This window comes from Vulpes vulpes, chromosome 13, assembly GCF_048418805.1.
Source record: "Vulpes vulpes isolate BD-2025 chromosome 13, VulVul3, whole genome shotgun sequence".
Lineage (NCBI taxonomy): Eukaryota > Metazoa > Chordata > Mammalia > Carnivora > Canidae > Vulpes > Vulpes vulpes.
Window position 1 is genome coordinate 119,679,110 of NC_132792.1, and position 13,242 is coordinate 119,692,351.

A 13,242-nucleotide genomic window follows, 5' to 3' on the forward strand; every position below is an offset into this window, starting at 1 on the left:
ATCAGAGAAAGACAATTGTCATGTGATCTTACTCTTATGTGGAAGTTAAGAAACAAAACAGAAAATCACAGAGGAAGAGAGAAAAAAAGAAAGAAGTTGAAATCAAAGAGGGAGACATAGCATAAGAGACCTTTAATTAAAGGAACAAACTGTAGGTTTCCGGAGGGGAGGGTAGAGGGGGGATGGGGTCACTGAGTGATGGACCTTAAAGAGAGCATGTGAGTGATGAGCACTGGGTGTTCTATAAGACTGATCACTGACCTCTACCTCTGAAACCAATAGTTTATTAGGTGTTTTTAAATCAAATTTAAATTTAAAAAATTAATGTGACGACAAATTATAAGAAAATAGTACATATGAATACACATTAATACATTTACAAAATGTCGGCGAAACAATGCCCTTCTAGAAAATGATCAAGCTTCTCATAAAAGAGGTAGGAAACATGGATATACTTGGAAGAAATCAGGGAGGTGGCCAAAGATCTGTCGTCATTAAGGGCGTGAGGGGCACACGATTGTGGGGTGAGCACTGCCAACTGGCCAAGGAAAATAACATTCCTGTGTTACAGACAGTGTTCCAGCGTAGAAAAAGGCAGAAGGTCTCTCAGGTCACGAGTGTATATTTCAGCTTTAACACGCACATCAGACAAGGAGGGAGGAGGCCTGGAGTGTGAGTTCCCCCGACCCCAGTGGTTATGGGTTTATCAGGGTGTTCGTGTAATGAGGACTCTAAAACCCCAGAAGGACAGGGTCAGGAGGTCTTCGCGTGGGAGCACCCACAGGTGTTGGGGAGGGCTCACCTAGAGGGATGGCAGCTCCGCACCCCTCCCCACATGCTTTGTCCCGGCCCCTCTGCCCCCGGCTGCTTGTGACTTATACCCTGTATAACCAACCCATAAGCTAGGAAGGACTCGGGGTCCCATTGCTGGGTGACCTGCCCCAGGAAATCAACAGCCTGACAGGCCGCTCATGGGAACCTGAGGCACAGCCAGGTGCTCAGAGGCACAGACCAGAGCTGCCTGGAGTCCGAATGGAGGCACAGGTGGGGTGGCCTGTACCCTCCCCAGTGGGGTCTGACCTGAGCTGAAGGTAGACAGTGTCAGGACTGCCTCAGATCCTAGGACACCCAGCTGGGGACCCAAAAATCACAAAGGGGCTCAGTGTGGGGGAACAACCCCATCCAGGGTCAGCCAGGGTGTGGTGGGGGGTCTGCGGGTGACGGGGAAACGCGGGCAGTGCTTGTTCACCCGGCAGGCACCGTACCAGCCCTGACACTCTTTCTCCTCTGCAGTCCTATCGCCAAAACAGTTCCTCGATATTTACCCATTTTATCTGAATTTTCAATATATTGTAAAAAGTATAGCAAAATCATTTTGTTTCTGTTCTTTTGTATTTATGGTTATTTCCTCAGTTTTAATTTCATTTTTCGGGCACTTACGATTTCGGGGCAGAGGGATGAAAGATTGCAGAGACCAGAACCTGCACTTGCCCAGGTGCCACCGAAGCAGGATTTCATCCTCCAGACAAAACCCCCTGAGGCAGGAGACGGTAGGGTCCCCACAGCGATGTTGGGTGCTGAGCAGGGAACTGCATGATCAAAGAAGAGGCAGGTGGCCGGGGGTCAGGACAAGATGGGACTGAGGGAATTTCCAGAGACCAACAAGGTAGTGAAGGCGCAGGCAGGAGCTCCCCCAGCAGGCAGGTGACAGGTGCACCTGCGGGTCTGTCTGTGTCTGTCTGTCTCTCTCATATGAAGTAATTTATGAGGCGAGGACACACTGACTACAGAAGAGACTCTTCACTCTGAACAGGGATGAGTTCCAGCTCTCAGGAAAACTGAGAACAGCCACTAGAGGGAAGGTGTTGGCTCCACAGTCCTTGTAGGATCCAGGCTCCTGGCGTTCATGCTCCACGTGCACTTCTGGACACACGAAACATACAGGAGGAGGACCCAGTCCAATCCCATGAAAGGCTGGGGGAAAGCTTGCATTCTGGAGGCTTCTGCCAGCAATCTTGGGTCCTGCCTGGAGGACAGGAGCACACATATGTCCAGGGCTGCTTCCTCACAGACCCTTGAGGACCTACACTTTAATACAATGATGTGATGTAATAAACTTCGATTGTTTTAAAAACCATCTTTTCATATTTTTAAAAATATTTATTTATTTATTTATTTAATTCAGGGAGTGGGAGAGAGAGCACAATAGGGGGAGGGGTGGAGGGAAGGGACAAGTAGATTCTCCCTGAGTGGGGAGCCCAGTGCGGGGCTCAATTCCAGATTCCTGAGATGATGACAGGAGACGATGTCAGTTGCTTAACCTAATGAACCACTGGGCGCCGAATCCTTTTATTGATTAATTAATTATGACAGCCTCCAGACCAAACATGGACTTGAACCCCAACCCTAAGATCAAGGGTGAGGGGATCTACAAACTGAGCCAGCTGAATGTCCTAGAATTTATCCTTTGAAATAAACCACAGTACCTCAGTTCAGTCAACTTTGATTTTTTTTTTAAATCTATTTTTTTGTATTTTTTATTTTATTTTATTTTATTTTATTTACTTATGATAGTCACACAGTGAGAGAGAGAGAGAGACAGAGACATGGGCAGAGGGAGAAGCAGGCTCCACGCACTGGGAGCCCAACGCGGGATTCCATCCTGGGTCTCCAGGATCACGCCCTGGGCCAAAGGCAGACGCCAAACCGCTGCACCACCCAGGGATCCCTCAACTTTGATTTTTAATAAACGTGAGTTCAACGTGGAGGCACTTGGGTGGCTCAGTCGGTTCAGCATCTACCTTCAGCTCAGGTCATGATCCCAGGGTCCTGGGATGCAGCCCCCTGTGTTGGGCTCTCCCCTCAGGGGAAGTCGGCTTCTCCCTCTTCCTCCCCGCCCCATGCCTGTTCTCTCTCTCCCGCAAATAAATAAAATCTTTAAAATAAGAGTTAATCATGAAGCCAGCACTGCCATATTCTGCTTGACACCAAGTCGTGTTCCGGAAAGAGTCTCGTGTGTCAGTGTTGAGGGACAGAAAGGCCATCGGGCCCAGAGCCAGCGGGCCCAGGCAGGCCTCTGTCCGCCCCCAGCTCGGGGCTCCGGGCCGCCCTCCGCCCTCAGGCTGCCCGCAGGCTCCTGTGGGAGAAGCGCTGAGACTAAGGCCGCCCCTGGGCGCGAGCAGCATTGGTGAGCAGCACCAGCTGACACGGGGAAGCAAGCAGAGGACAGGTGCATCCTCACACACGCTCCATCTGTTCACTTCTGCAAACCAAGTCAGGAAGCAGGAACTTTACAGGCTCAGAGAGTCTCTGCTGGAGGAGAGTCGACCAGGACCCAGCGTCGGTCCATCCCACTGATGCCCTGGAACGTGGAGGTTCAGAAGGGAGCGACCTGGCAGAGGGAGTGGAGGTGCCCGAGGCTCCTGGGTCCCCCCACTGCACCTGGATGGGGGCGCAGTGGAAGGACTGATCCACTGAGAGATTTATGGAGCCTCAGGTCTCATCCCCTGGGTTTGTCTGCATCGTGGAGCCATTGAGGTTCCCTTCCTGTAGCCCTCTATGGTGGACGGTCAGGGCCACAGCTCTCGGGGACCATGGGTCCTGGCCTTCCCGTGTCCTCAAGCCTCCGTCCCCTGCCTCTGGGTGTGGGGCAAGTGAAGAGCCAGGCTGTGGCTGGGCCCCGGCTACAGGGCACACGTGTGTCCCTGTCTGTCATCGGTTTCCTCTTTCTCCACTGGCTGTTTTACTATTGTAAACAGCATTTAAAAAAAGCAAAAAGTTACTCTGCTCTGAGGAAGAGTGCATGGGTGGCTCGTCCCCAGGGAAGGCCTCTAGAGTGCAGGGGAAAGTCCTACTGAGACCCCAGGACATCCTTCCGGAGGCAGAAGAACGAGGGAGGCAGGTGTCAATCAACACAGCCTGTTAAAAGCTAACTGGTAGGACCCAGAAACTTCCACTTCTTCCTGAATAGTAGGAGGCTCTGCCATTTGCAGCAGGACAGGACAGAAGGGAGCTTTGCCAGGACTCGGGACAGACAGCCGAGGGCTGGGGAGCCGTGCCCTGGAGCCCCGATCCCCGGGCTGGGTCCCGGCCCAGCGCTCCCAGCTGCGCGGCCTCCAGAGTCAGCCTCCAAGGCCTCCTTCTACTGACCCGACCCTGCGCACAAGACCCCCACGTCACGGCGTGTGCACGAGGCCCGGGAGGTCCCAGCCTGCACGAGGTCAGAGCAGAGCGGGCCACAGAGCAGCACTCGGCCGGCGCTGACCGCCGCGGAGGCATCGCGTCTCTGAATAGCTCTCGGCCCAGCCTGACCGCGGGCTGCTGTTCAGACTGTCCAGGTGGGAGGCTGTGAGTCACAGTGGTGTGTCCAGGGGGCGAGGGTCTGAAGGTAGTTTGCTGTCCTATAGATGAGGAGGAGGGCAGAGTCCATCCAGGGGTGTCCGGGCTGAGGCTGAGCCGACCTGGAACATGTTGGTACCAATACATTGACTCAGTTTCCTGCTTGCTCTACCACTGTGTGTGTCTCATGGTGAACGTGTGCAGAACCACTTAGCATAGACACTAACTGATGCTTGGACCATCCAGTCCCTCACCAGAGCAGTCAGAGGAGGAAGAGGTGAGACCTGAGCCTCAGGCATCATGCTCCCAAGACAGGTGTCCCCAGAGGGCCGGATTCTCCTGCTTCTTCCAATTAAATCCTCATCATGGCCACGCCTGGCCTGCGGACCTCACTGTAGACAGTAGTGAGAGGCTTCTTCCCTTCTAGATGTGCTGCACCCCTACCCTGGAATGCAGACAGTGATTCCTGCAATAGCAGAGAGACAGAGAGGCTCAGAGGGATCCCCCCCCAGACCCAGTGTTGCTGAGATGACCTCCCCTAATCACCCAGCACTGCATGGGCCCCGAGATGAATTTCGTAGCTAATACTGTGTTGTCTGCAAAGGGTTCCAGGGGCATCGAGGTGAGACCCTGTGGATGACGGGGATTGACAAACACACACCAGGCAATGAGGGACCTGGAAGGACTCAGGTTGCATCCTCTCCCAGTCTCACCTGGTTCCTGCTTTCTCCAGACCCCTGCTGGCTAGCTCTCCAGAGTGGATGCCACTATCAGTTCCCTGTGATGCTCCTGCGACCATGCACAGGGTCATACACAGAAGCAGCAGGAGTCTGAGCCCTGGACCTGTACCCTCCCCTCCATGACCCCAAGGCCACGGTCGCCCCCACCCGTCTCCTGCAAGGACATCCCCTGAGCAGTAACTGCAGGAGGAAGGTAGCCAAGGGTCCAGGGGAGGGAGGTGTGTGGGCCCGGGGAGGAGAAGTGCAACCTGCCTCTCCCAGGCTCCAGGCTCTTCTTCACTCGTGTCCTCCAGAGGAACAGTCCAGCTCCCAGGATCAGCAGCAGGACCACAACAACCCGCAGGATGGTGGGTAGTTGGGAGAAATCAGCCTGTCCCTGTGGATCTACTTCCCTCCACAGAGAGATGGAGAAGTTTAAGGACAGAGAGAAGGACAGAAGCCCATTGCCCAGCACGTGGACATGTCTGAAGAAACCTGCTCAGAGGCTGAGGAGGGAGCAGCATGGCAGGTGCTTTCACTCAACACTTCCCGAGCTCCTGCTTGAGGCCCGGCTGCTGAGAGGAACAGGACTTGGTGCCCACCTCTGAGGATACCTCAGTGGAAGGAGGGTGAGAAGGTGCCAGAAGGAGTCAGCCAGAGCCATCCCAGGGCACAGGAGCTCCCAGCCTGTACACACCTGGTCAGGGAGCGCCTCCAGGAGGAGGTGATGGAAAACCTGGACCTGAGGGAGGAGTGCAGGGAGCAGAAAGGCAGGGTGGGTGCGGCCTTCCAGGAAGGAGGGCCATGAACAGAGAGGGGGGCACCTTGCTAGCCCTGGAGCTCCAGCACCCACTGGGGCAGGTGGGAGGGGGACCAAGCAGGGAGGAGCCAGCCAGGTAGGAGGGTGAGGGAAGCACGGCCTCGTTCCAGAAGGTCCACTGGGTCCCTGAGCGATGAGCTCCCCTGGGATCAGGGATACTGAGGCAGCAGGGCCCCAGAAGCTGATGTAAGAGGCGGGAGGCCGAGGGCGTACCCAGGGCACCGGGTCACTCATTCACTCAGGGAAACACGGACTGTGAGCAAACAGCCCGGGGCTGAGCAGGGACAGGAATTCACAGCAGAAGGAGACGTGGCCACTGCCATCCAGGGCGTGGGGCTGCAGAGGAGGCTCATCCTGGCCCAGAGCCTCACTCTCAGTGTGGGGGCCCCTGGGGGCTCCTGAGAGGAGGCAGGTGTGAGGGCAGGACGGCAGCAGCTCCTGCAGGGCCTGAGCCCCTGAGGCCCAGACCCAGGTCAAACTCTCTTCATGCTGGACCTGCCTCCAGCGGCGGCCCTGGGGACTGCTGGGGTGTCAGGGCCCAGAGCCAGCTGGAGCCAAGGAGTCCTTTGACGGGAGTAAGGGGAGTGAGGATCCTGACCTGGAAGGGCTGAGGGCAGAGTGAGGAGCCTGACCAGAGGCTGGGGGCTGAGGAGAGCAGGGCACATCCGGGACCCAGGCCACCAGGTGGGGTGACCTGTGTCCACGGGCCCAGAATCAGGCAGAGGAGTCCCCGGCCCTCAATCCTGAAGGAGTCGCTGGCTCATACCCTGTCTGGTGGCACAGACCCCTGACACCCCACAACTCCCCTCCTGAAAACTACCCTGGACACAGGGAATGATGGATGAGGGTGGGCAGAGGTCCCTGCTGGGTGGTGCTGCCTGGACCAGCAGGGGTGAGGATGGTGGGAGAGAGGATCCCGGGACCAACACCCAAGGACATACCAGGTGAAGTGCCTGCCAGCCTCTGGATGGGGTGCCCAGGTGGCAGGTGGTGCCATAAACAAGGGGACAGACCCGAGAACCCTCACCCAGGGCTGCTTGAGCATCAGGAGCCCTTCCCCTCTGGAGGATGCACTCACCGTGGCCACAGATGTCCCCAAGGTCCAAGGTTGCAGTTTTCTGGTCCACCTGGTTCCTGAGCACACAGGTGAGGCTGGCGTTGGTCTGGCTCAGGGGCAGGCTCAGAGCCAGGGTCCAGGGGCTGTGGGCTGGTCCTGCGGCCTCTCGTTGTTCCAGCTCCCAGGGGAGTCCCCTGCTCTCCCAGGACATGATCAGGTCCTCCCTGGTTTCCGGGGCGTCACACTGCACAGTGACGTTGCACCAGCCTGGGGTGATGGACAGATTCGTGGTCCTGATCTGGAGAAGGGGCAGGGGCTCTGCGGCAGGAAGGACAAGAGGACAGAGGGTCATGTGAGTGGAAAATATCACACCTCAGGCTTTGTCCTGTGGAATCTCCCTGAAGCTCTGGCCTCCTCCCCCTCAGGATGGTGGAAGCATTTTATAGATGACACAGAAGTGACCAATTATACAGCAGGTGCATAAGGTTGGAGCCAGTGAGTTCAGCTCTATGTGACTTCTGTAGATTGAGAAAGACTAAAACTATCACGTGAAGAAATAAATGCTGGAGCCCACTGACCCACAACTAATTAGTTAAAGAAAGTGAGGTGTCCCCTAGAAGAAAGAGAAGTCTAGGGCCTGATTTATCAGGATCTAGAGCCTGCCTGTGCTTATGCTCAGATGATGCCCAAGCCCTGAAATTGGCCCCATGTTCCCACCAGGAAAGACTGTTATGGGGGGCACCTTGGTGCCCCCTAGGAAAGACCACCCTCTGTGTGGTTGGAAGATGCACTGAACTTTGGTTCCACCCATGAAGACAAGGGACAGGCTAACAGGCTAACACAGATGCTTAGAATCTGTCGGACCTGAGGCTGCCAAGGCCACTCTCTCTGGAGCAGACAGCTCCCTGGGCAGAGGGGGGTGCAGGGAGAGAGCAGGATGCTCCCTGAGATCCTGAGCAAGGACTTCCATGTGAACTCCTATATCTGTGGAGGGTTAGAGCTGGGCCAGTGGAGTCTGTGAGTGAGCTGCTGGGGCTGAGGTTGAAAGGGGATGGGGGGAAAGGGTGGAGACCGACACGTGGGAGTCTAGGTCCTACTTCGTGACGAGTGACCCCAGCTATGCTGAAGTGCTGACCCTCAGAACCTGAAGGTGTCTGAGATTCCAAGTCAATGGTGGGCTGAGGCTGCTAACCAGCTGAGCCTAAACCAGAGATGGTCTGGATGTCTTGATGGGCCCCATGTGATCACAGGGTCCTCCCAAGTAGAAGGAGGCAGGAGAGGAGGTCCGAGGGACCCAGTGCCAGAGGCACTCATCCCAGCAGTGCTGGCTGTGAAGGTGGAGGAAAGGGCCGCGACCCAGGGAATGCAGGTGCCACCAGGAGGGGGGACAGGAAAAGAAATGGATTCTCCCCGGAGCCTCCAGAGAGGAGCACAGCCCTGTCCACACCCGGACCTCAGGGCACAGGCTCTGGGGTCTGACTCCTGCCCAACAGCACAGTAGGACCCTCAGGTGGGGTTTGGTGAGCCGCTTAGGTGTCCTCACCTGTCACAGCAGCACAGACAGCTCAGGGACAGCCTGAGGACCCTCAGTCCTGTGGGGACAGTAGTGTTAAGGCAAAATCCCCACTTCCCCCCACAGGGGTTCCCCTCCCGAAGCACCAAAGTGGAATAACCCTGGGGTGACTCTCAGCTCTGCCTGCATTTGTGGTGAACACCCTGCATCTGATTCCAGGGAAGAAGAGAGAGTCTGAAGGCTGGGGTCTGGGGGGAACCCCATGAGTGGGGTGTGAGGACCCTCTAGGGACAGAGGAAGGAGGTGAGCTCTGGGGCTGGGGGAAGGGCCTACACACCATACACAGTCAGGTGGAAATCCTGGTCATACATTATTCCTCTGGTGTAGGAGCCCCAAACCCGGTACAGCCCAGTGTCATCCAGGGTCAGGTTGTTCATCCTCAGCGTCGTCATGTTGAGCACACGGACCCTCTTCTGGAACTTTTCCTGGAAGTTGACCCATTCTGGATCGCGTGCCCCAGGGGAGACCCGCAGCACGGCTGTATACTTTGCCCCGGAGAGGATCCCCCAGGTCATCTTCTCCAGCTCAACTCCTGCAGGCAAGTCTGGGTTTCTGAGCACTTGAAACAACACAGAAGCTCCTTGCATCTGCTTCAGAGAAACAGGGTTTCCAGAATCGTCACCTCCAGAACCATGGGCTGCAGAACCCTGGGTGCCAGTGCTGCATACGCCTAGGGTAGAGGGCACGGAAATGAGGGTGGTTTTCCAGGAGGAATGAAGGAGAAAAGCCCAGAACCCATCTTGCCATGAAATCCCTCCCACGTGCTCTGTGACTCCTGGAAGGCAGGAGAGTGCATGAGTGTGAAGCGATGCTGGAGTCACTCCTGTCCCAGGGCAGCGTCCCCTTGACCAGGTCACATGAACTTGCTCACTTGCAGGGTCCTGATCCCTCACAAGGAGAGGGTGAAATGCTTGGGACTCGGACCAACAGCTCTGGCACATTTTCCGTCCCTACCGAGAGCATTTCTGTAGGAGGCAGTTGCTCACGGGGCTGCAGAGACCCCTCCTGCCCACAGGCCTTGGAGCTCTCCCCTGGGGTGGGAGCCATAGCCAGTGAGCCCCCCTGGGGAGCTGGGACCTGCTAAGGGTTGGACAGCCCTTAGGCATATTGGATCACACAGAGGTGGACTCCATCTCGCTGTCACCCTGTGTCCTGCTCGCTGGGACGAAGGCCTCTGCCATGTTAGGGGCTGCCCTGGGGAGAGGCCCACATGGAGAGGGGTGAGGGCCGCCCCTGGTAACAGGAGGCAGGAGTGAGGCCTCTCTCCAGAGACCATAGGAAGTGCACCCAGTCAGCTCATGCTCATGGGAGCCTGGAAACACCCCTCCCGGTGACCCTGACCCCTGAAGCTCCAGTCTGGACCTGAACTTCTGTCCCTGAACCTGATGACCAGTCGAGCCCCCCTAGATTATGACCTGCACCAGATGGGAACCTGCATCAGCCCTGTGTCAAGGGGCCAAGGGAGGGCTGGTCCCACCCTAGCCGGTGACAGCCACCAGAAGGGGGGACAGGAAAAAGAAATGGAGCAGAGACTCTGAAGAAGCTGGTCCCTGTCCCACGCCCCCACCACGGGGCACTCCCACAGTCAGGCTGAGCTGGGCTGCCTTGCTGTCACACACACTCCAGGAGCTCAGGGTCTAAGGACCAGGGGTTTCACCCCACAGAGGGAGGAATCTGTCCCCCTGGGGGAGGCTCCATCCCCTGGGAGCTGCACCCTTGGCGTTCCAGCAGGAAAGGCAGACAGTGGAGTCACCCCTGGGGTGTCTGCATCTGTCTAGGAGTAGCAGGGTCTCTGCTCCTGCTTGTTGGCCAGCATTCGTCCCCTGACCCAGCTAACTGCCCGGGACCAGAGAATATGGGGTTGCCAATGATCTTTGCGTGAGCTCTGCTGTGCCTGCCACCAGGACAGGGTGTCCCTAGCCGGACCCCAGGAGGCCTAGAATGTCCTTCCTCAGTCACACTCCTGCAGAGCCCTGAGTAGTGGGCTCCTGAGCGGCAGCAGGTCAGTCTCCAGGTTGGCACCTGCCCCAGGGCAGTTCCCAGGGTCTCCTGAGCACAGAATGTCCCTCTCTGAGCCCCCAGGGTTGGTCAGAGGGGTCAGTCCAAGGGCGCATGGAGAAAGAAGCTGGTGTTTACTAGAAAATCAGGGAAGGCCTGACCTGCTCTGGCCAGGATCTTCATCGGGGGCCGATCGTGGCTCCCCTGTGACTCCGTCTTGAGCATGCCCTGTACATCTGGATCCCCATTATGGGGAGCAGTCAGACTCCTTCAGCAGGTGTCGGCACAGCCCACTGAGGAGCAGAGGCAGGGACAGCAGAGGGCCAGCGTATCGTCAGGGGGCCTGGGAGACATCACCCCTCCCTCTTTGGAGGGCTGAGGATGTGACCACAGAAAGTCCTGAGTCTTGGTTCTGAAGGGCCCCAAACAGTGTCCCCGGGTATCAGCCCTTGTTAGGACCAGGACTAGGACAGGACAGGAGGACGACACAGAGCAGAGGCCTCTGAGAAGCTCCAGGACAGTCCCAACGAGGAGGAGACAGCCAGTCCCCAGACATCAGAGCTGGAGGGGCTTCCAGGGGGCCTTTCCCTGAGGAGGGGCTCCCTTGGGGTGAACCTGTGCAGGTCACACAGGGCAGAGCAGACCTGGAGCTGGATTCCCCATCCCCAGCCCTGTTCTTCCCCACAGGGAGCTGCCATGCACCCGTCCCCTCCCCTGCACCCTCCCCTCCCCTGCCCAGCCGCTTCTCTCTCCCACCTCTGCTGTCTGGTCAGCAGGATCTGAGCAATTCTGGGGTCTCCCGGGAGAGAGGAGATCAGCCCTCAGGCTCAGGGGAGGGGCTGCCCAGAACCTGGACGGGGAGCCTCATCTTGAGGAAGCTGGAAGCCCACTCAGGACGGGAGGAGGCTCCAGAGCTCTCAGACCTGCAACAGGTGCTGATCCCAGAGAGGACAGAGGCCGGGGCGGGTGGCTGTGCGCTCGAGGGTCAGAGTTCATTTCAGTAAGATGGAATTTAACTTTGAACAATCAGCATAAAATTTAGTCCATTTCTACTTCTCTCCTTCTCCCATTCCACCTTCCTTTCCTCCATCTTCCTTCCTTCTCTTTCTCTTTCTTTCTTTCTTTTAAACTTTCTTTATCCTCCAAACCAGACCTTGATGGAGGAAACTGTGTAATTCCCTTATGTGTCCAGTTCAATAAAATGGAAAATAAGAGAAACTCCACATATTGTTGACAGGAAGTTGACTCATTAAAAGGGTCTAAATGTGCTGCAAAACTCATTTTCTAAAGAGTCATCGCCCTGTGACAGAGGCCCAGTGATTTCAGAAATCCTCCATAGCTTAGTGTTTTCTCCTTTGCTCTTACTTACTTTGTAACACAGAAGCAGATGATCAGATGAAGTAAGAACTGGAAAATCCCACTCTGGTTAGCACAGACCTTCTTTCAGTCCCCTTTCGGGGGCCCCCTCTGCTTCCCTCCTGACCTCCCAGGGCACCCCCACCCGGAGCTGTCCTCAGTCTCCTGTTCCAGGCACAGCCTCACAAGCAGCAGGGGCACAGACCCCTTGAATATGGAGGCCGCTTTCCTTCCTTTTCCAACAGAATGTCACCACAGTCAGGGGTCATGTCGCCCCAGGAGCTAGAGGACACCTGCTTTCTTCTCCAGCTCAGCCCTTGGGCTCTGGGTCGGCCCTGCCCGGGCATGGCAGCTGCAGGGGCTGCCTGGTCCCCTGAGCATCGCAGCCAGGGGGTGCCCGTCCCCACCCGGGGTCCCAGCAGCCCCTGCTTGGTCTCCTCCATCCCTCTCCCCAGAAGGCTGTCGGCCCCCCTGGCCTCACCCCTGCTGGAGGTTCAGTCCTGCAGCCAGGCAGCCAGGTCGGGGCTCCCAGCCTGGCCTCCGCCAGAAACTCCTGTGTTCATTCCGCTCCCCCCACTGGGGCTGGAAACCAGACGCACCGCGTGTGCTCCATATCACAGGGCTGCTTCCTCTGCTCCTCTGCAGAGACACCAGACAGCCCCGCAGCTCCTGCCTCCCTGCCCACCCGGGGGTCCTCCCTCCCCGGTAGCCCGGGCCACTCACTGAGGAGGAGGCTGGTGAGTCCCAGGCGCCAGGAAGCCCCGCCCAGGTGGGGGTCCCCTGAGCAGGGGCCCATGGCAGGTGCCTCCCGCTGACTCCACCAGGGTCTATGAGGTTGCAGAGGAATCATCAGCACTCAAATGCAAGAGAAGTTGAAAAGCTGGTCTCAGAAGAGCCCTTAAGCTACTCTGCACCCTTAGGGCGGGGCTAACTGTTAGCCCTGGGACCTCACTGTCCAGTAGATTAGCTCATTCAGGTCTCTCCTGTTTTCTCAGCTCCTGCAGTGGGATCAGGAGATCATTGCAGAGCAAATGTAGGAACAGCCCCCTCTAGGAGCCCCAGTGCAGGGGAGGCCCTAACCCTGTGCTCACAAGCAGCCTGGTGGTCTCACCTCCCCAGCCTGCACCCCTCGGGCCCCTGACCTGTGTCTTCGTGTTCCCCCTCAGAATCTGGACCTGCTGTCCCTCCTTGGCATCCAAGGTCTCTGTCTGCCCCTAGGGCCCGCCCTGCCCCCATACACAGGGCATAGCTCCCCAGGAGCAGCACCCCAGCCAGCACATCCCTGGGAGGCTCTTCCCGACATGGGCCCCTGCTCCGACCCAGGCAGGGGTGCAGAGGGATGTGGTCCTCTGGCTACAGTTCAGCAGCCTCAGACCCCGGC

At 57.2% G+C, this 13,242-nt stretch overlaps 1 protein-coding gene across 4 annotated transcripts; it reads right to left on the reverse strand.

The window, feature by feature from the left end:
• Window positions 1-113: 113 nt before the first annotated feature.
• LOC112912670 (SLAM family member 8-like) lies at window positions 114-12,992 on the reverse strand. 4 transcript variants are annotated; one of them, XM_072732626.1, is made up of 7 exons: window positions 12,585-12,937; window positions 8,785-9,177; window positions 6,956-7,252; window positions 5,327-5,462; window positions 5,052-5,127; window positions 2,782-4,804; window positions 114-1,408 (listed from the first exon to the last, which is right to left on the reverse strand). In XM_072732626.1, the coding sequence occupies exons 1-5, from the start codon at window positions 12,709-12,711 to the stop codon at window positions 5,109-5,111; spliced, it is 972 nt and encodes a 323-aa protein (XP_072588727.1). In that variant the 5' UTR covers window positions 12,712-12,937; the 3' UTR covers window positions 114-1,408; window positions 2,782-4,804; window positions 5,052-5,108. The 4 variants fall into 4 exon arrangements, with proteins under 4 accessions (XP_072588727.1, XP_072588729.1, XP_072588726.1 ...); XM_072732628.1 differs by lacking the exon at window positions 5,052-5,127 and having other exon boundaries at window positions 5,331-5,462; window positions 11,875-12,992; XM_072732625.1 differs by lacking the exon at window positions 5,052-5,127 and having other exon boundaries at window positions 5,331-5,462; window positions 12,585-12,777.
• Window positions 12,993-13,242: the final 250 nt, after the last annotated feature.

What these genes read in the sequence shown, in the direction of transcription:
- LOC112912670 (XM_072732625.1), bottom strand. Translation starts at nt 12,711, where the DNA reads ATGATTCCTCTGCAACCTCATAGACCCTGGTGGAGTCAGCGGGAGGCA. An exon ending in ACTCACCAGCCTCCTCCTCA is followed by an intron (nt 9,178 to 12,584) that starts GTGAGTGGCCCG and finishes CCTCTACCCTAG; the next exon opens with GCGTATGCAGCACTGGCACC. An exon ending in TTTCCACCTGACTGTGTATG is followed by an intron (nt 7,253 to 8,784) that starts GTGTGTAGGCCC and finishes TTCCTGCCGCAG; the next exon opens with AGCCCCTGCCCCTTCTCCAG.